Here is a 22,092-nt window from a genome sequence, read left to right on the forward strand (position 1 = left end):
TGCATGTCTGTTTCGTAGTTGTTTCTACCTTTAAAAACAACCTGGGGGCTAGTAGGAGAATCACAAATTCTGTTGATGGCTAGCTAGAAAGCTAACTCAAACACTTATACAGGGCTTTAACCAATACTATGTTTATGGTGATGGTCACCCCCAAAAATAAGGTCTATGTAACTGCTACTGCGTGCTTTCATACTTCTGTCCCCCCTCATCCCTACCATGGTTCCAAAATATTTAAATTAACATGTTTTTTAGAATGTTTTTCTCTTGTTCTGTCTGCTGTACAGATGCAAACATGGCTCAATCTTGCATATTAATTATATGTCCTTAGGAACCCAAAGCATGATTTCACTGCAGATTTAGCTCATGCTCTTCTCTTATTTTTAGCCCAGGTCTTGCTGTCTTGCTACAAGAAATCCCAGTGACAAGGTCTGAAACTCAAGCAAGCTTAGATTAAGAGCAACTCCCAAGGCAGGTTCTGCTGTAGCTGGGACTGAAGTTTCTAGGAAGTAGTGGTACTGCAAACACACACAACTGGAGGAAATTCCAGAGCTCTTGAAACGAGTCATTGACTCTCCTCAGTATGTAACAGAAACACAGGAGATAGTTAAGGTGAGTAAGGTTTTGCTTGCACCTTTAATGGGTTGCTGATTACACGTTAACCTGAGTGGACACATCTGCTCTTTGGATCAGCAGCTGTTAATACGCATATTTCTTGTAAGGCAGTTGCTTGGAATAAACCTTGAAAGGAACACCTTGCTCAAAAGAGCTGGTTGGTCTGTAATGTGGGATGTATTGTTAGTCCCGGGGGGGTAAAATGAAATGATCATTGTGACACATTAAATGCCATCTCCTCTTCCAAGGCAGACATTAGACTAAAAACACAGGCAGGTACATGGAAAAAAGATGACTTTTCTTGAAAGAAACATTATTTTCTGTACAGATAGATGACTTCATTGTTTTAATTCTTTAAAATACTTTTGAGTAATTAAATGTGGTAGCAACTACACTTCTGAGTTACGGCATGTGAGTAGCAGTTAATATTGCAAAGGGTCACCATGTTTGGCATTCATAGCAGTAGGTTGTAATTCTGCTATAAAAGGAGTGATTTACAAAATCAAAGTAGTAAGGATCTTCAGCCTCAGTTAAAAGTGCAGGGAGGTCTGCACCAGGTGTGAGTGAAAACTACAGCTTACACTGGAAGGCAGGAGCCAATGAGAAGAGAAATGTCTGCTTCCTGAGACAACAGATACAGCATATGCTGGAGCAGTGCTCTCCTGAGTTTATTGCATCCTATATCAGAGAAGGGAAAATAGATTAGAAGGCAAAATGAGATGTTCCTTTTTCCTTTAACTGGCTAGAAAGGTATAGGAAAGGTATAGTAATGAACATGAAAAATGCTAAGAGAATACTGCCCGATTTCTTTATTTTTATGTTTTATGTGGAGGATATGGAGAATTCCAATTGCTGGAACCATAGCTGAGTTCAGGGTTACGAAATAAAATGGCAACAAGCTTTACAGGGCTCCTATTAATGTGGGATCTAGAGCTGCTTAGGGAAGAATTAATTGCTAGGCAAGATATGGGTAGCTGTATAGGGTGAACTAAAATGAGATCTAAAATCACCTTGTGTAGTTGTGTGGAGTAGGAACTATGATGTGTAACTTCACAAGAGGTAAAAACGGGCTGGGAGCATGGGAGGTGTGGGTTAGTGGTGTATCTAAGGCTTGCTCCTTCCACCACCCCACTCGTCCCTTACCTCCCAGGAAGAAAATCAGAACTCTTTTGTTTTTCCTTACCTAAACCCCAGTGCTGTGTTCTCACTCCAGAAATGCCTGCCTTATGCCTGACACATTGCTGCTATTGGCAGTCAGCCCGGGCTGCTGCATTTTACTAATTAAACCAGGGATACTTGTGCTGGAGAACAGCCAGCGCTAACTTGTGGGGCTCTATTTCTTCCCAAAAATACTAAGGGATTAAATGCCATGGGCAAGGACTGTCTACTGGGCCCGTACTGGGCCATGCTTTCCCTTATCAGTTGCTTCCTCCAGATGCCAGCTGTTCCGTGCTCTTCCTCTCCCTAGTCTGCAAGGAGGCAAAAGAAGCAACCCAAATTACCGATACGGGGATTAAGAGGGACCTGCTGCTTCTTGGAAGGGAGACGCAATACCAGGCAAGTCTGTTCTCTGTGCAGCTCCATCTTGTGGTACTATGGAGAAATTAAAGTGTTTTTTTTTCAATGTTTTAGATAGAGTAACACAGTTGTAATGGATAGGTATTAAAAAGGAGGAAAAGCATGCTTGTTCTCAATTTCTAAGGGGAGCTTAGCCTATGTAAGCAATACAACTTCACATCCAAGCTTACAATTGCGATAAGGGATCTTAACATGGCTGAGAGGTTTCTCTTTAACTTGCCATATGCTTGCAAACATTAGGTCTTCAGGTGTAAGCTTTCCCTCATTTACTAAATCAGTAATTATTCTTTGCCCAGGTATGAGGTTTCCAGTCTCCATTCTGTGCACAAAACTTTCTCCTTATTTCTGTATCTTGAAGTTCAGTTATAAACCATGGATGTTTTTTACTGTCAACTCTGTAGTGTACAAGAGGACAGATACCACCACCAAATAGTATGCAAGGCTGAATTTCACTTCCCTTTTCAATTAATTAGCAGAGACCAGTAACTGACCAAGAACCAATCCAAAGTACTTAGGGTCTGATTTTACAGGTTGGGTACTGTCCTTCACTCTGTATTGCAATGATCTAATGTCATTTGTTGCCACATTTTGCATTCAGCTTCCACTTTAATCATTCAAAGGCCCTTGGCTACCATTTGGCTTGGTTAAAATGCTAATTAGCAAAAACTGACATCTGAAGGTTTTACATATAAGCTTACCAAAGCTCATTACTGTAAATGAGAGCACTTTCAATGATGTTGAAATGATGCTGAAGCAGGTACTGCCTTGATGACTTATTCCTACTTCCAAGCCTGAGTCTTATTTTTAGGGCACAAGATGCTTATGGTGAACCAGCTCAGGAAAATGACCCAGTAAAATCTTAATACAATTAAGAAAAGACCTGGATTTTAGCTGGATCATTTCCATATTTTAGTCTGGTATGCATAAGCGGGAACAAATAGCCAGAACTCAGAGGTGGTTGAGTAGGATCAGGTAAAAGAGGTTGGGATGAGAGGAAAAATAGAAAATGACTGCTTATGTTGCTTGAAAAATGAATAAAAAAAAACCCCACATACTACTGGAACAGTCCTTTTGTCAGTTCCTGTTTACCTTTGTGGAAAAAGTCACCTCTCCCTGCAACTGAAGCCAGTTACAAGCACCCTTTGTGACTACAGGGGCACAAGTTTCGGCTCCTGTTTATTTGAAGGTAATCCTTACTTGACTTTTTTTTCCTATATAGTAGGAAAGGGTTCAGAGATCCTCTTTGTCTGCAATTTGTCTCCAATCCTCTCCTTTTAACTTTTTAGATCCCTTTCTAGCTTCTCTTAAGAAAGCATTTCTCATGCCCTCTGTGAGGGTTTTTCACTAAGGTCTCCTGCTATCAAAGGTGGCTTTATGAGCTACAGAATCAGGGATAGCATCAACTCAATCTGGAAAGGCTCTGGACAAGTGGTACGCTCAAGTGATAGTATGTATGTCAAGGCAAGTTATCTTACTATGCTTGCTCTTACACCAGCTCAGTGTCAGAGCCAGCTGCATCTATCCAGCTGCTGCTTCTCAGAAATAGCAGAGCTACAGTCTTTCTACAAGGAGGAAGCACCCAGTTCTGCAGCACACCTACAAGGCAAAAGCACAGACTCTCATGACCCCTTATAAGGTTAGATTACAATGTTTCTCAAGGCTATCAGCTATCCAAGCAGGACTAAGTTACCTCCTGGCTTTTTCCAGAGACTTTAAAAACTGAATAGCAATTTCACCATTAGCATGGAAGGCAGAGTTTTGAAAGTATTGTAACTAAAGTAAGCACAGAACTAAGCACAGCATTGGATTTTAGCTCTAGTTCCTAGAGAGTTAACCAACCCACCAAGTTCTGAATTACCTTTTTTATTCTCTTCCTTAGCATTTTTCTTCTGTTTAAGCACAGATTCTGTTAAATCTTTTAACATACTTGCTATTGTAAGTGTTCAGTCTGCAGATAGTTACAGTTCTGCTTGTTTCTTTTGCCCCTTAGAATATAAAGAACTTTTATTTTCAGTAGCACTTTAGGACTTCTTTTGCCATGAGAGATACCAGTAACTAGAAAGAAGTCAAATGAGAACAGTGACAAACAATTGAAAAGGGAACTTTATTAGTCAACATCTAGTGAAAGTGTTTTTAAGTGGTGTTTTGTTTCATATAAACTAATTATGCAAGGAAATAATAGTTAATGATTCATACCCCTCCAACACCTTCAGTGATGGTATGGATAAAATACATTTCCCAACATCCAAATTATCTCCTACACAACAGGGAATTCAGGTCTAGGCAGGAAAAAAATACAGGAAAAAAAACTATTCAAGATATTTTTAATAGAACCTTATGAAGGTTTTCAAGTCACTTTTTTTTTAATTTAGGCATAGATAACATACCACCTTAATTATTCTGCCCCTCCCCCTGCTTGAAGACAGGTTGTTAAACTGAAAAAGTTCCCTCCCACCCCAAGTCAGCTGCCTTAAACTTAAATATTTCTTATATTACTAATGACAATAGACAACAGAAGAAACATGTGGATGCAGCCTATATATGGAATCCAGTTTTAACAGGTGCTGAAGTTACCCTCATTACCCAGACTAGGTGGGCAAAGTGCTTCCAAATGCATTATGATATTCAATTTAACAGTTGTTGACTGAACAAGTCCATTCACGGATAAAGACCTTCTTTTCAGAAAGTAGCCAATACATCCATCATGCTGCTTGCTAAAAAACTAGGCACAAGACAATTTCTGAATTTATTTTAAAAGTTTGGTCTTCAACAGTAATCACCATAAGATTGAACTAACTGAAGTAATTTCTTTTCAGGTTCTGTATTTGGTTCTGAATTAAACAGGGTTCAGTTTGTACACTTACTAAATTCATATAGCTTTTTTAACAAAGCTTTTAATCTTTAAAAACCTATAAAAAGGCATATGATAATCCACTTTTCAAAACTCCCCATCTTAAATATTTTCCTATTAGCATATAAAAAAGGGAAAAGTTATCATGCAATTATTCTGAACAGTGAGTTAATGTTTGGTAGAACCATTAAACACACAAATTTTTCAGTAGTTCTAACTTTCCTTTTAGTAGCATACAAGCCAGGGCACAACCTCAGTTTCCCAAAGGTAAACGAATGATTGAAAACCCCAAAAAGCACCATAGGAGAAACGATCTATTTCCACTTTAAGTCACATATTAGTGCTATATGATCAGAAGGATGTGAAACACTTGGCAAAGCCTGATGGGTTGTTACTTCTTCATGACTTGGCAATGGAATGACCTGTTCAACCTCTAGAGCAGTTTTGTCAATGAAAATGTAGTCCAGACATCCATGAAACCCACCAACATAGTTTGTGTAAGCAGGTTCCCCACAAGCGCTTTGCAGTTTGAAAGGATGGGTTAGAGGCATATTGCACCTTTCTTCTTCCCCATTAGAGACCCAGTCTTCATGATCTTCAGCAATGCCACCGCTGCTGATAAAACTGTAAGTTCCAGATGATGGCGTGCTGTTAAAGTCTCCACAGAATATGACAGGTATACTGGGATGCAAGTCACATGCTACATGCTTGAGGTGAGACAGGGCTACAGCGATCTGGATGAGACGGATGTTCCCACCTGAGAATATAAGAACGTGTTGCTTAATTACTTCATAGTAGCACTGGAAGAGTTTTCAAAAGTTGTTAATTTAGGCATATGTCACGCATGGCTCTAAAACGGTAATCTTGCTTTAAATTCCCTGTGCACATTATTTTAGAATAGTTTTCATACATAAAGACGCCTTTATTTGCGACTACAAAATTTTGCAGACGCAGACAATGTTTAACTTCAAATTCACAAATCTAAGTACTACAAACCTTAGACATCCATATCACAGGAGCCTTACAATACTTGGAAACCATCCTAATACTGCTCCTAAAAGGAACAGAACTAAGATAAAACTAATTTAAAGAGGGAGAGCCTCTTCTGAAAGCTTCTCTAGCCAAACCTGGTTCCCTTTCAGGTACAAAAGGACTGGGGAGCCATGAACACACACAGGGCTGTATTTTATAGTCTGTGCTTCAGGCAAATTGTGCATAACATGACTGACTTTCAGCTGTATTCTACCACCTTCCTGGTAAGCTAGAACAATCTCACTATATGGAAGATAATAAATCTAATAGCCTGGCTTGGTTTTATCTATATAAGGAATTGAGCAGGAAGTCACAAGATCTTTCCACAAGAAAAGGTAATAGCTGCAAAAAATTAGGGTTAAATCAATTCTCCCCAGGAAGGAGAATGCAGTCATCCCATATACAGGAATGCAGGAAAGTTACCTTTTGGATGCCAGTACAAATGGGTGTTAGCTACACAAATCTTCTTGGAAGGATCAGTTGCAGACTGAAGAACAGAAACCTTTAAGAAAAAGAAATCTTTGATAAATTTTAAATAAAGGCACTATACATTTTTTAAAAAGTGCATTAGTTAGCTTATGCCTTGATGCCATTCCAGACAACAGAATCTGAGACTTATAAACCAATGAATGGTACGGCTCTTAAATTGAGTCTGTTTATCCTCTGTGTAAAGTGTAGACATCAGCCACTTATATTGTCAGTACTACCACTACAGAATTCCACTGACATCAGATATTTGACAAATTTTCTCTTGTTTTTAAGTTTCTGGTTTGAATGGATTGAAGGAAAAAATATGGCCAAGATTTTTTCATATTATGTTGCTAATACTGTAGCATTCTTGGTTATTTTACTTTCTCTTCCCCTCCCCCGAAAACAGCTTTAGCAAGCAAACAACAGCACTGTACTGTTGTCAAATTAAACTTAAATTTGAGATGATTTCAGTTATCAAGGAAAGTTTGTTATTCCTACCCATGGCATAGAAAACTTGTAGCAATAAGCATTTCTGAAATTCCAGACACAGACCTAGCAGGCAGCCCTTCTGCCATCAACAAGCTCACAAATCCGTCCAACTTTATTTCTCTACCCCCTGTCACTTTGTAAAGTGGCATCATTAAAGCAAGCTAAATTAACTTAATCTCACAACTGGCAAGATTAAGTTTTGTGAAATGTGTTATGACATGAGAGTAAATAAGTGGTGAACAACCAGGCAGCAAATGCCACAAACCAGCAATCAACACCAAGCCCAGATTGATCCTCAAACAGCTGATTTCATCTCCAAGCAAAGTAAGCTTGCATTTTTTCCAAATTTTATGTTGTTCCATATATCAAGTCCAATTGTCAACATTTCCTTCGCCTTAAGTTGCTCATTTGCCCTACTCGTTATTGTTACCCTAGCTGGTGGGGAACATCCCCCTGTTCTGTCATTGTTTCACATTCCTAGTGCTTTGTCTCCCTTCCTCCTGCAGCTGGGCACTCAAACACACCTGGCTCAGCTGCCAGCATACAGCAGGAAGGGGAAGGAGGGAGCAGGCATATAAAAGCTGGTACCTGCAGCACGGATGATCTCTGCAGCACCTTCTCCCGCACCGCAGGGTATTCGGCCAGCTTATCGCACAGCTCCTTGTGCAGCGGGTCCGAGAGCAGGGCTTCACTGAACGCTATGTCGTGCTGGCTGAGCAGGCTGAACTTGTCCCTGCGGTAGAAAGTGGCCAGGCCCTCGTGCTGTTTCTCCTTAATCTTGAAGAGCCCTTCGAGGCCGAACGCATCCAGAGCCGGAACCAGGCTGTCCAGGAAGACGGACTTGTCCACTTCTTGCAAGCAGATGAGGTCGGCGCTGTAGCCCGCCAGCTCCTTCTTGAGCAGGTTCTGCCGGTAGTCGATCTCCAGCGCGTACGGGGCGCAGTACGGGTACAGCACGGTGCGGGAAAACTCCGTCTGGGCGTAGGTGTCAGCCAGGATGTTGTAGGAGACAGCGCGGACGGAGCCGTGGCCGCACACCTTCCTGGTGTACAGGTGCCGCGAGTCGAAGGTGCAGGCGCCGGGGCCGGCCTCCACCGGGCCGCTGCTCTCCACCTCGCAGGGCTGCCCGTAGCGCTGCTCCCCGTCGCCGGGCGTGCAGCGCAGCTTCAGCCGCAGCCCCACGAGCGCGTTGCAGGGCGTGAAGACCCGCTCGGTGCCCGCCGCCTCCTCCACCCAGGCCGCGTCTCCTCCACCGCCTTCCCCGTCCGCGGGCCGCCGCTGGCGGTACCAGCGGAAGACGCAGTGCCTCGGGGCGGCGAACTCGGCGCTCACCTTGGGGCACACGGGGAAGCCGGCCAGCAGCGAGCGGGGCAGCCGCAGCTCGGTGACGGCGGGCGGGTTGCGCTCCACGCGGTACCGCGCCTCGCCCACCTGCAGCACGGCGCCGTCCTGCCACGCCGCCGCGTTCGGCACCTCCTCGGCCACCGCCAGCCCGTCGCGGGAGAACAGCCGCACGGCCGGCACCGCCGCCGCCTCCCCCCCAGCCGCCGCCGCCGCCGCCGCCTCCTCCCCGGACTCGGCCCGCGCCTTCCTGCTCTTCTTGGCCGCCTTGGCTCGGCCCTTGGCGGCGGTGGCGGCGAGGCGGGCCAGCGCCCGGCCCAGCGGCTCCGCCTGGTCGCGCTGCATGTGCCTGGTGCTGCCGTCGGGCAGCACGAGCCGCAGGCTCAGCTTGGGCTCTGCCGGCACGCAGCGCACCACGGCCCGCTCCATGCCGGCCCGCTCCATGCCCGCGGGGACGGGGCCCGGGGCCGGGCCGCCCGCGCGGAGCCGGCCGAGAGCGGCGCGCAGCCGCTGCCACATGGAGACGGCGCCGCCCGCCCGCTTCCGGCCGGAAGTGACGGCACACGCACAGCCTCGTGGCGGCGGGGCGGGGCGCCCAACGGTCGCGGCTCAGTGCCCGAGCGGGGGGGCGGGGCCTGGGGGAGGCAGGCGGGGCTGCGCTGAGGCGGGCGGCTGGGGCGGGGCGGTGACGTCACGGCCCCTCCGACGCCTGCCTCCCCCCCTCAGGGGGCTGCGGCGTGCGGTCCCACCGGCCCCGCGGGGCCCCTCGAGGGCGTCCCCTGCCCCTGTGCTACGGGTTTGGGGCTTGTGTGCCGCTCGGAAACGGTTATGGAAGCTGAAATGAAATCGTCCTTGTGAGAAACACTCTGTAGCCAATAACATAGGCTCAGGCGAGGATCTCAGTGAAGTAGCAATTTTATTCGCGATTGCAACGGCGGGCGTCCCACAAGCAGGAGCGCGCCTACTAGTTCCATAACACAGTTTATGTATATGTATTTTTTTTTCTCGACGACCGGGACCCTCCCCTGTTTCCCCATTGACTGGGTAATCCAGGTTCACAATCTATCCGGTGCTTCACAGACAATACATGGCTTTCAGTTGCCGGCCTGTTATAAGTCAAATTTTTTTTGACTTTTTTACTCTTTGAGGTGGTAATGTTTCTTACACCGTGATTTCCGCCTAATTGCCCTAAGGATCGTGGTTGTCTACATTTTACAAGGTCGTCTGTTAAACTTTCTTATCGCTACAGACATATCTCAATACCACATTCCTTCCCTCTACACAGCGTAACTGCGCAAAAACATTTCTATTCCCACAGTCCTGGGCTGCCAACGTTCGTTATAAAGGCGCTCAGCTCTGTCAAAAAATCGTTCTCGAGCTGCTGCCCCCACAGCCTCAGCCCCCGCACCACACACAGCCCCCGCCGGGCGCGGCTCGCTGTGGAAGCGCCGAGCCGAGATGGCGCCGCTGAGGGAAGGCGGCCGGGCGGCCCCCGCGGGGCGGTGACCAACGGTGGCGGCCCCGGGCCCCGCCTCGCCCCGCCCGGCAGCGCCGCCCGCTCGGCTCCCGGCAACCGTGCTGCTATCCCGACCGGCCGCCGTTGTGCCCGGCAGCCCCGGGGAGGTGAGGGCGGCGGGGACCGGGGGTCCTACGGGGAGGCTGGGGCTGGGCTGGGCTGGGGCTGCTGTTCCCCCTCTTTCTCAACAGAGCTGTATCCGGTCCTGCTGGGCCGGGGGAGCTGATAGGAGGAGCCCCTCGGCTCTCCCCAGCCCAGCTGTGTTTCTTTTGCCGGGCCCCTCCCCGTCCCTCTCCCCGTCCCCGTTTTAATTCACTTTTAGGACGTAGCACTAATGTAGGAGGCGGCTCTGGCTTTCTGTTCCCCGGCGGGAACCTGAGGAAACGCACTCGCGAGTTTGGGTATCGTGTTTCCAGGGGAACCCTGCCGTGAGGCTGTGGGGATTGTCATGCTTGGCTGCACGCAACACTGAAGCCCCTGCAGAAAGATAGTCTTTTAGTGCACCTGAATCCAGTCATACATCAGTGTTTTTTCTATTTTCCAGTCCTTATACGAGGAGATTAACAAATTTTGTTTGCCAAAGGTCTGTAACCGTGGTGGTTACTATTCTTTCCTCACCTCCTTTTCCTTGCTACACATCTTCATCCGACCCCTGACCAAGATTCCTACTTCAAATCCTTATGTCTCCACTGTCTTGTTGCGCAGCCCAACTACTTCCCAAAACTGTGATCGCAAACCAAAACTCCTGTCTGTCTCTCAGACACACCACTTAGTTTGAATCCCATATCCACCCAACCAAATTACAGCCCCCTGTGAAACCAACCGTAATTTGAATGGTAATTCACTCTGCACACACAAGCCAGGACTTAGCCACATTCCTTCAACCACGTTAACACCTCACTTTTCTCTTGTTTTAGTAATCTCACTTTAGTCTTTGCTAACTCATGCTCAAGTTGCTTCTTACCCGTTTGGACCCCATATTCAGTAACATCGTTTGAGGCCCTATCAGAACAGGAACTGTGAGACTGAGCCGTTTTCGTGCAGTCTGGCCAGGGCTGGGGGTTGATAGACTCCTTTGCTGGTATCTTCTGTGCTTTGTACAGGTGGTGGGTTAGCACCTGAAGAATTTTGTAACAGAACTTAACTGTTATGCAATGTACAAATCTTGAGTTAATGAAAGGTACCATCGTTTTCTACGATTGCAGACTTTGTATGTACCTTCTGTTGAACTTCGCCATTTTAGCATGTACCGTATTTTTCTGTTTTCTGAAACATAAATTTTCATATCTAAACTGTAGATATCCTTGTGGCTACCACATTTTATGTCTTATGTAAATTCAATTTAATATATGCACCTGTTAAGTTGCTTTCTGGACATGAATAATTGTATTCTCATATTGCCTGTTTGTTATGGTTTTAGATGCTACACTCAGGTGGAGCACCTTCCAATAAAAAGACTTTGAGAACTTTGTTTCTTCCCACGGTTTTACCTTCAACAGTCACATCAGATATGTCACCATTCCAGAATAAGCTACTGACATACCGAAGAAGCAAAGAACAGCAAGAGATGCTTAATCAATTACTGTGAGTTTCATGCAATTCAAGAAATGTTGAAGTTCAAATGAAAGAAACATCACACTCTAGACATCAGGGAAATAATAATGGTGTTTGTTAATTTTAGTAGAAGAGCATTTGTTTGTTGGAATCTCTGATTGTTTTTATTTTACAGCACCTAAAATCCAATTGAGGTGTGTTTGTTGGGGCTAGTCGTGAGGAAAAAAATAACCTTCCGGTTTTGAACATTGTTTATGACAGGCTGCGAAAAACAATTCAAAGAGAATCAAAATCTGGATCACTTGTTTTTTTTTTGTATGAGTGATCCAAATGTGGGTCTCCTTCTAAAAAGCTTCTTTGTCACTAACCTTAGTGGATTTGCTCCTGAAGTTAGCGATCTGTGTTACTTGCGGAGGAGCACAGCTGCCAGGATGATAGGTAAATTTTTTTTAGAGGACTGATTATTTCATATAATTTTCTGACTAGTGTATACTCAAGATTTAAAAGTGTACCTTTTTAAATATACATGTACAATGTGAAACCAAATAGTATTTTAAATAGAAATACGCAAATATTATTATGTGAAATCTTTTAGTAGTGTGATTAAAGAGCCAAAAGTGTTCCTGGAGAGTATTTCCATACTGTATGTACTCCTGAATTCATTGTGCCCAGTTCAGTCCATTTGCATGGATAGAGGAGTTGCAATCTTAATTTCCCTGGTCTGATAAATTAAAGAGCCTGCAAGAAGGATCCACCTTGCTGAAAGTGAATAAGAAGTATATTTTTGCATGTGTATCTGCTCAGTAAGTTAACTGTACTGTTGCTCTGTTTCCAGCAGGGGTTTCTCGTAAGTATAATAGATCAGTAGGACTTTGCATCTTTTTGGCTTTTTCATGAAGTGTTAATACACGCATATACTTGGAACTGGTGGTCTTACTTCCATTTGGGAGTTTTTAGCTGAGTCATATTGAGGTGAAGCTGGAATACTCTTTGTAAGATATGCACAGGCTATATCCCAGAAGGATGGATTAAAATATTTTAATGCATAAGGTCATGCCAACGTTAACCTTTAAAGTTTTCTGATAGTTATTTAGCAATTTATAACCAGAGGCAGTAAAAAAAAACTAGGAGTTCTATTCTGTACATTATTTCTTGTTTCATAATACAGTTGGGCAAGATCTGTTGTAGTTTGTTGAGGAAAAGTACAGTCCCAGCAGGAGCACTGGGCAATTGGTGAGACTGATCAAGATGTATATATAGAAATACATACGTATGTGTATATTGATTGTGATTAAAATAATTGTGTCTCTTTCTGTAAGAGAAGACAGAATATGCAAAAAGAGCCTCACTTTTTAGTGATCAAACAGTTGGCAAACATGAAAAAACAGGTTAGATCAATTAAAATAACTGCATTATTTTTAATATAGTATTTGTATTTTTTCTGAACTTCTGACTGTACATTTTACTTTAGAATTGATCGAGCTTTAAAAGTGTATTCTGAATCCATGGAAGAAAAATATCACAGAGTTCCTGCACCCCCTATCCCAGAACTACCTGCCACTGTGAGTGTGTATTTCTTCAGCATTATTGCCAATTTTATGCTTTGTTATTGGGCATTTATGCTCTTACTTCTCAGTATTTACTTGAAGATACTTCTTATCTCAGTTATTAGTAATTCATAAATGGATTTATATGCACAAGTAGTCCTATTGAAATTGATACCTGTATATATACAGTTAAGTCTTTACTTAGGAATCATACCTGTTAAATTTAAAAATCAACATTTATATTTCTGACTTTTTTTTGTTTATGTTCTTAATACATTAGGATTTTTTGTTCTTTTTTATACAGATGAACAGTGAGCAAAAACAACGACGAGTGAGTTAAATTCTTTCTTCTGCTTTTTTAAAGTGGAATAATAAATTATCTCTGTTCAGAAGAGTTGAGTATGTTATGTGGAATTTGTATCTGTTAAACAGAAAAAAACTTTGCAATAGTCTTGTAGGGGGAAAAATGCAATCGAAGGCAAAAATGGGAATCCTTCCTTGTGATCCAGAAGGAAAGCATTTTCCGTTATAGAAAGCATGTGTATGTCCAGCAGTAATTAAAGTTTTGATCTAAATTTTACTTAAAGATCATTACATAGAAAATATCCTATGAGGCTTCAGAGTTTTTTTCAGTTGAGGTCATAGATCATACTTTAGCCTTTACAAAAAGTAGTCTTTGACATTGTTCATTTGATTTCAACAAGGAATAAAGATGTGCAAATATTGATAAAATTTTTTGAATTGAATTGTGTATAGTTTTAAAAATAATTTCTCTCTGAAAGCCACTTTCAACTTAAATTAATATTGAAATACTTGTGTTAAGTAACCTAAGGGAGCTTCTGTTTTTCTTGGTTGATGTTAGATAAACTCATTTTGAAGACAATATATATACTGTTTTATAACAAATGCATCACTCAAAAGCATAGATAACTATTTGTTTGGCAAAACAAAACCAAAAAAACACACCTATTTGTGCATACTCTTTGCTAGATGAATGTTTGTCCAAAGAACAGTAGTATGAACTTGGAACTCTTTTATTATCAGTCAGGAACTTCATCAGAGAAACAAGGAAAATACTAAAAAGGTGCAATACTTCATATTTGAGCACAAAGACAGGGAGGCCATTTTATCAGCTTGTGAGTAGCTTTTAGTGCACTACTGAGTGAATACTTAAAAGACTTGATTATGTCTCCCACCCATAGGTATAAAAAATGACAAATAAAAAGGGACTTCATTGTGAAACCTAATGTAAAAAAATATTTACACAGCCCGTTATTAGACCTCTGATAATACTGTCCTTTCAGACCAACTATCTCTTTATGAAGAAGTGTGTGCAAAGTAACCCGGTGGTTCCCATTCAGCAGCAATGTCTAAAGTCTGTGCTTGCGTTGGTGCCACAGTCACTCATGGAAGGCAAAGACAGAGAGCTGTTAGTTGAAAAGCTTTTAGGGCAGATAATAAAGGACTTCGAAAAGAGCATGAAAAGATGTGTGGGTAAGTACCACAAGCTACACAGTATTAATATTACTGTATGTGTGCGTATGTGTATATATGTGTGTGTATATAATATGTAACAGCTTATAATGTGATATGTTATCTATGATAATAATATATATAGCACATATGTATTATATATACACACGCATATATATTATATAGATATTATAAGCTGTTACATATTCTCCCACAGAAAATATTTTTCTAGATTGTTCTTTCAGTGAGGCATGACTTCTGCAATTAGCCATTCATTTCTTTTTGGACTAGTAAAAAGTTATGTAATCCTATCTTAACCAGTCTCAAGCTATAGCTCCGGCAAAGGCAGCTGTAGACTTCACACTGACGTCCGTATTTCATTAAGCCTTTAACCTTTTTATATAATTTGGTGCATGAATGTATGTCTGTTTTCTACTAAAGACAGTAGAACCTTTCTATGTACTAGTCATCCTTTATTTTTTTTGCAGCTTCAGGAATAGCAGCTTTTCTAAGCCGTTCGTCCACAAGCACATGCATAATTTTTCTGATGCTGCTTTCTCTCATGAATAAGATCCCAATGAAAACTTGCAAAGATAATTAACTATTTTAGAAATCACTCACAACTCATCTAAAATTTTAAACTTTTAAAAGAGATTCATAAACTTGAATTTTGAAAGTGGATTCCCTTGAATTCATGTCTTAACATCTTTATTTACATCTTTAATATCTGAAAACTAAAATTTAGCCTTTTTTTGTCAATATTTTAGTGAAAGGTTGATCTTTTTTAAAACACCAATTAAAAAGATCAACAATTTAAACTGTGACCAACTTTATAATGTCATCAGTGGGATAATTATAGTATCCCACTATATTTATATGAAAAAAAATGCCATTAATACCGAATTATTTAAATACTAGTTTATCTAGTGAATAAGGGACAAAGTGGCTGGAAGTTAGCCACCTGATTCTGTACAGGTATTTTCAAAAGCTGTGATTTTGAGCTACCTTTGGGAGAATGATTTTTTGGAGACTTGGATGTACAGTTACCTTTCCATCCCACTATGTGTGTAGGCCAACGTGGAGAATGACAGAGGAAGTACAGTGCCTATTGAACATGCTCATACATTTATTGATTTTTACTTTTTTTCTTCCTAGTGCGAAGTGTTCTTATTAAGCCAAATGTAAAAGGGCTTGAATACGAAGAGGAGGCACCTTTGCCTTTATCACCTTTGTGAGTGGATTAAATTAGCAAATTACCCATAGGCAAAACACTCAGTTGCATGTGAGAAATTCTAATTGAGCTGCATGAACAGAGTTATGGCATAATATTAATTCTGGAGACCCTTAATGAGGTGTTTTTTTCTGTTCATAGTGGATTTTATATATCTGAAGTTCAGAATTACAAAGCTGACAATGTTTTAATGCTTTTGCTACAGTTACACTGAGTAGAACCAATGAGTGCAAATGAGACTTCCAGCCCTGAGAGCCTAGATACTAAAGTTGCCTCTGGAATGAAGTGTGTCCATGCAGGACACTTCACCCACAGACAGCAACATCATGCAGTAGTTTAACGTGCTGAAACTGCATCTAATGCCAAGGTTTCATTTGGCCTTGGTGCTATGCGGTGAAACCTTGAGTATTATATTCTGCAAAGTAGAAGAGGAATTGAGGTAGACAGAATATAATTATCTGAATTGTACAATTTCTGGAACATTAGAACATCTGCCACCTAAACATTGATGATAAATACTTCCTGTTAGCAGTTTATTGAAGTTTGAAGTTTACATTGATAGAGCTTCTGGAGGAGCAGGTGATTTGAAAATACTCTGGAGTATAAAATCATGGATGATTAGACAGATTATGGCTTCCACGGCATTATACTGAGGATGTATGTATGGCACTTAAGTAAATGTTTGTTTTCATGAATAAGGTTTTTGATACTTTTGTTTATCTGTAAGAATGTTTTACTCAAATATTACTTGAACTCCACTTGTTTGTTTGTTTGTTTATTCAGAGGCCTAGATTTTTCTAGACCATGGCATAACAGTTTTATCCACGCAAAAAATCGGATCCTTTCTAACTTGCATATTCTTCACCCCACAATGAAAACTTTACTGGATTTTGGTTATTCAGCATTTTCTACCTTTCTTATAGTGGATTTTTCAAGTTTCAGGTAAAGTCTGTTTTGGTGAATTATTAACCGATAGATTTTTGAAGCTGGTAAACAAAAGAGTTTGTGCATTTCTATTACTTACTGTGTTTTGGGGCTTTTTTCTATAATAAATTTGTTCAATCTGTCATTTAAAGTTCTTTGAGCAGGTTACTTTGTGCTCATAGAATCATAGTGTTGTGTTGTCACAACTTTGTGTTGTCACACATTTAATTTAACTTTTCTTCTAAGCATAAATATTTTACTTGCCCTTAAATTTCTGGTAATATCAGCTGTTTCAGTTGATGTTTTGTCTGTAATTCTGTTAAGGTCTACTCATTATTTAGTTAATGTCAATGCCATGATCTCCATGAAATTCTGGTTGAAGTGGATCATATTTCTTATTCTTACTATTTTTCATCAGTTATTGAATTTTATTTTTAATCTTGGAGCTTCATTGTCTTTACCTTATTTTTTTTCTGGTAACTGTTCTTCATTTTCTAAGGTTTGAGGTATTGTTTTTTTTTCTTTTAAGACTGCAGAAGCGGTACTTAGGTGCCCACTCTGCTTACTGCTAAGAAAGAATGTGTTTCTAATACAGTATAACATTAGTATCGCTTCACTCCTTTTTTTTTTTTGCTATTTTCTGTATACAGTAGGCTGTAATTTTCTTTTGCAGATTGAAGGGGCCAATTGACTGTGAATCTTTAAAGACCGATGTCTCTTTATGCTGTTCAAAAGCAGAAGAGAAGATACTGAATACATGGTATCAAAGAGTTATCAGCCTCTTCACTCAGAAGGAGGCATTGAATAGTATAAACTTAGATCAGGTTGACTCTTTTTACAACTGTGTGGCTACGCTCATGATTAATCAGGTAAATATGCTTCCTCCTTGTGATTAACTTCATGTGAAAGGTAGGGGTTTTTTGAGTTTACCGAAAATTAACAATCCTTTAACATCAAGTTAACTTGAAGCATCTGTTGTTTACATTGTTCTGTTTATGAATATAATAATCAGTGGGAATATCTAAGTTCAGCATTTCAAGAAGGCAGACATTTTTAGGATCAAACCTTTATTTAGTCTGTAGAAAAATAATGGAAGATATTCTAATCAAATTATTGTCATATTAAAAAAAACACAGCGCATCAAAAACCAAACAAAAAACAAACACCAAAAAAACCACCACCGCATTTAGAGGAAAATGCATTCCATTTATTTCATTTATATTTAAGGCACATATTACTCATAGACTTATTTTTGTAGCAAGAATAGATGCATGGACTTTACTGAAGTGTTTGTGTACATGTTTATTAGTTTGCGCTCTTAAAGGGTTGAGACTAATACCCACTGAAGTCATCAGAAAGATTCATACTGCTTCAGCTATCTATGAATCAGGCCAAAAGTACTACAGTGAATGGAAAACCTGATTTACTGAATGAAGGGAAGGTGGGATGGGGCTCCCTGTTCTTTCAACTAATAATAGGAGATATATTTTATGATCTAGCTGAAAGAATTCTTGAGAAGAAATGTTGAAGCATTTGTGAAACTTTTTGATCCTGAAGACAGAAGTCGTCTACCTTTATTTAAGATGGAACTGATTCTTGATGAAAAAAAAATGGAATTTTATCCAAGCTTCCAAGACCTGGAAGAAGCAATTCTGTTTATAGTGGATCGTATAGGACAGACTCTCCAGGTATGCTTTTATCTTTATTTAAATATATAAGTGCTAAGCAGCTCACCATGTGTAGATATTAGTAATTTAGGATGCCGACTATGATGGTAATGAGAAGCAGAATGCATCTCCTGATAATTATTTTCCCTGAGGATCCTGCAGGTCTTATAATAAATCGTGATGCTCAGCAGAACTCTAGGCTCTGAAACTCATTTTGCTATTCCTTGTTCATGAAAAATTGGCACATTTGCTACTGGTTGTTTTAGTCTGCTGTTCTGAACTGCAAAACTGTGTGTATGTCCACAAATGAATAGTCGGTCTGTTCATTGAATAGAGATCAGTCTGAAAACTTAACCAGGAAAGAAAGCTAGCTAGAAGATAACCTTTTATATATATTTTTTTTCTTTTGTATGTTTAGAAAACCTGGAGGTGCTTTAAATACAAATAGACACACTTAACAATTTATTTATGTATTTTTTAAGGCATGTCTTTTTAACACTGAAAATCAAGTAGTTTTGCAGTGTATACTGTGAACTAATGTTTTGCGTAGAAATATCTCTAACACCTTATTTATGTGTGATGATTTACCATAAACTTGCATTAATAATTAAGATCCACAAAGAAAAACAAAGAAAATCAGAATTGATATGCCTTGCTTAAAAAAAAAAAAAAAAGGCACCAAACAACTACTATATACAATACCTAAGGATTTATATTATAGGAACCAATCTATGACGCAGGGAAGGCAAGCCTTTTCTAGTGGCTTTTAAGTGTATCCCTGCAAACTGAGTATTGGCCTTTAATCATATGTGATAGCACTTTCAGAAAAGTGTTTTGGATTTAGTTGTGTTATTTTGCATGTAGGATAGAATTCCAATTTATGTAAGATTGGATAATGTAGTTAATTTTTGTCCATCTTACATGTTTCTTGATAAGCTTCTTGAATCTGGAGGAGTTGTTCTAGGTCCGTGTCACGTGCCTGGCCTTAATTGTGATTAGGGTCTCATACTTTTCTGATATAGTGTCTTCTGGAGATTGCAATTTACTTTTAAAATAAATGTATCCCTGTATTGCTTTTATATTTAAATTAAATAATCAGAAGTTGCACTTCTATTAGAATGTCCAAACAGTACATTCTTGGCTAGCGGGAGACACTACTTGTCTGGACACTGAGCTTCCTACTCACGTCATATCATGGGCCACATCTAGACTGGAAAGCTCTATCAAAGACAACTTAGAAGGTCCAAAGGAATATTTTGAAAACTATGGTGAGTGATAAAAGAGTATGTTTAAATAATGGCTGTGTTACTTTGAAATAAGTAACTTACTGTACAGTGTGTTATAAAATGTGTATTTCTCAAATTGCAGTTGAGAAGTATGGCTGGCTTGTGGATGGAACTGCACAGGCACGTGTAGAAAGATTTGAAGCAGAACAACACAGTTTTGGTGAATACACTGCTGTAAGTTTTTATTTCTACATTTTGTAATATTTACTGTATGTATAGCAGTGATAAAAAGGGATCAGAGAATAACAGGTATTCAGCCTTTAGCTAAAAGTCATGTTGACTGCCAAATGTACAAAATAAGCTTTTTCTTTCCGTAGAAGTGTATGTGGTAAATAGAAAAAATGAGTATTTATTTTCTCGGATGTGTAATACTTTTTCATTTAGCCAACTATTTAAGTAACAGCCCTGCAATGTAAATCTAATGTTCTTTTGCAGTTCATAGATGAATTCTTCACCCTCGAGAAGGAAATCTTGAGTTTACCAGAGATGGCTTATTTTCCAATGATCTGTTTGAATTGTGAGGATTTAAAGCAAGGTTTGGCTAGTAGTGCAAACACCTTTGCAAAAATGTTGATGGACAGAATAGTTGCAAATTACAGAGAGGAAAATGAAAAGTAAGTAGAATTTTCTGTTTGTGAACGTTATGTGTGCTAAATCCGTAGTGGAAATATTTAGAAGAAATGCAAAAATACAATACTCTTTTTAATGAAGGCTCTTGGCTAAGTAAAAATTTCATGGAAGTTGCTCCAGCTGATGCATTTTTTCCTCTGCTCTAGGCTTAAAAACTAGTGGAGGAAATTATTATTAAGCTTGGATAATGGGAGAGCTAAAAGATCAAAGGGCTTCATTACTACTACGGCTTTTTAAGTGTGAAATACAGTAGTACAGCACTGTCAAAGACTGGATGGATTCTTGTATTACATGATAGATACCTCTAGGCTTTCATAGATAATGCCAGATAGTAATACTAATGCATTCTAATAGTTAACTTGCAGGTATAGATTAGATCATTAGTGAAGTCATATTAAATTGTTCAGTTAAAATGGACAAATTATAGTCCTGTTTTACAGTGATTCCGTATTAGCAGAATGAAAGAATATGTACTAGGGATGTGTTTGAGTGTGTGCTAATGATACTGTGCTTAAGTTACTTTAGTACTTTATGTACTTATTAAAAATAATTGAAGCATTTGTTGCAAAAGAATACCCCCAAATTCAAACAAACCTATTATTATTGTAAGTTAATAAATAGTATTTTGCTAGGCTTACTTGTTCATATTCTCTATTTAATTTCATATATTTAATTTCATAAAGTAATGGAGCTGTACAGGGGTAATACTTAAAAGACAGTGATTTGAACTTTAGTTCTATTCAAGCTGAACTAAAATCTTAAAAAGTTTTTTTAAAATCTTTAAATCTTTAAAATCTTTAAAAATCTTTAAAAAGCCAAACTAAAATATTAAAAAATTGATATTTTATGTAAAAATTAATTTATAGGATATGTAGAGAATTTGAAACAATTAAAGAACGTGCATTAAAAGTTCCTGAGACCACAGAGGAAATGATGGAAACAATAGCTTACATAAAGGAGGTCAAAACCAAAGGTGTTCAGGATCTCTTGCTAAGGATCAAGGTAAATGACTATTCTTTCATTCTTATTTTTTACCAAACGTGCTGGTGTATACAAATACAGAATTCATTCTGGAGTGCAGAGAATTTAGTCGTCTTATTGCGTGTATTAATAAACTGTACCCTCAGTGTTGCTTCATACTAAAGTGGAAAGTTCTGCTCATTCTTTGTCATATGCCTTTCTTTGAGAAACAACCTAGGCTTGTGATTCCCCATTCCCATGTGTTCTGCACATCAGTGAGGAAATGCAGCTTTTGATAAAATAAAGCAGACTGAAAGGTATTCAGGTTATTGGTTGTGCCTAGAAACTTATTTCAGGGCTGCTTAAAAAATCTATTTCTGTAAAAGCAAAGATAATTTTAAAATTATTACTTTAAAAGTAAAGATAATTTTATGTATAATAAATCATGGCTTTGAACACACAAGAAGCAATTTGCTGTTTGAGCAGAACATAGATGATGATACGTTAGCACTAGTACCACGTGTGTGCTTGGAGAACAAACCTGGAAAATTGTGTAAGGTGTGTGTCAACCAAAAACATTATTGGATAAGAACCTCTGTGCTTTGTTATACATTAAGATGATGTGCATCAGATTTTCTGGTTTGGTAATACGGCTTTAAGGATAACATATTTATGTTGCATAATGTTATAAAATGATATCTGAAGATTTCACACTTAGATTAACTGGCCACAGAAGTCATATTTAGAGAAAGAAGTTCATGAAGGGGGCAGGGATTTGAGTAACTTTTTACATATTTTGAATGTTAATATTCAATTGCCTGACATAGCTCTAAATTCTGAAAAGTCCATGAAATGTAGATTCCTATTGCATCATTGTAGATCATTTTTTTCCTACCTTGTGTCTTAAACAGGCCTATGATACATTAAGTT

The 22,092-nt window shown here is 39.8% G+C and overlaps 2 protein-coding genes across 2 annotated transcripts in view; one reads left to right on the top strand and one right to left on the bottom strand.

Annotated features, from left to right (window-relative positions):
• Positions 1-4,275: 4,275 nt before the first annotated feature.
• On the bottom strand, positions 4,276-8,903 carry PDE12 (phosphodiesterase 12). The gene is made up of 3 exons (XM_035546958.2): positions 7,622-8,903; positions 6,497-6,575; positions 4,276-5,798 (listed from the first exon to the last, which is right to left on the bottom strand). Exons 1-3 carry the CDS (start codon positions 8,891-8,893, stop codon positions 5,356-5,358), a joined length of 1,794 nt encoding a protein of 597 aa, XP_035402851.1. The 5' UTR covers positions 8,894-8,903; the 3' UTR covers positions 4,276-5,355.
• DNAH12 (dynein axonemal heavy chain 12) overlaps positions 8,892-22,092 on the top strand; it is a 68,810-nt gene continuing 55,609 nt past the window's right edge. Inside the window, exons 1-13 of the mRNA XM_035546969.2 lie at positions 8,892-9,170; positions 11,311-11,474; positions 12,916-13,006; positions 13,296-13,322; positions 14,296-14,485; positions 15,620-15,695; positions 16,479-16,637; positions 17,293-17,488; positions 18,119-18,307; positions 19,404-19,554; positions 19,655-19,746; positions 20,008-20,186; positions 21,069-21,204. Coding sequence (XP_035402862.2) covers positions 8,892-9,170; positions 11,311-11,474; positions 12,916-13,006; positions 13,296-13,322; positions 14,296-14,485; positions 15,620-15,695; positions 16,479-16,637; positions 17,293-17,488; positions 18,119-18,307; positions 19,404-19,554; positions 19,655-19,746; positions 20,008-20,186; positions 21,069-21,204 — 1,929 coding nt within the window. The remainder of the gene's footprint in view (positions 9,171-11,310; positions 11,475-12,915; positions 13,007-13,295; positions 13,323-14,295; positions 14,486-15,619; positions 15,696-16,478; positions 16,638-17,292; positions 17,489-18,118; positions 18,308-19,403; positions 19,555-19,654; positions 19,747-20,007; positions 20,187-21,068; positions 21,205-22,092) is intronic.

The sequence above is a fragment of the Cygnus atratus genome, chromosome 10, assembly GCF_013377495.2.
Source record: "Cygnus atratus isolate AKBS03 ecotype Queensland, Australia chromosome 10, CAtr_DNAZoo_HiC_assembly, whole genome shotgun sequence".
Classification (NCBI taxonomy): Eukaryota; Metazoa; Chordata; class Aves; order Anseriformes; family Anatidae; genus Cygnus; species Cygnus atratus.

Bases quoted from the DNA above. Each gene is read 5' to 3' on its own strand.
- PDE12 (XM_035546958.2), bottom strand. From the start codon at position 8,893: ATGTGGCAGCGGCTGCGCGCCGCTCTCGGCCGGCTCCGCGCGGGCGGC. The intron at 6,576-7,621 runs GTACCAGCTTTT...TTTTTCTTAAAG, and splicing joins AGAGATCATCCGTGCTGCAG to GTTTCTGTTCTTCAGTCTGC. The intron at 5,799-6,496 runs GTAACTTTCCTG...TTATATTCTCAG, and splicing joins TTTGTACTGGCATCCAAAAG to GTGGGAACATCCGTCTCATC.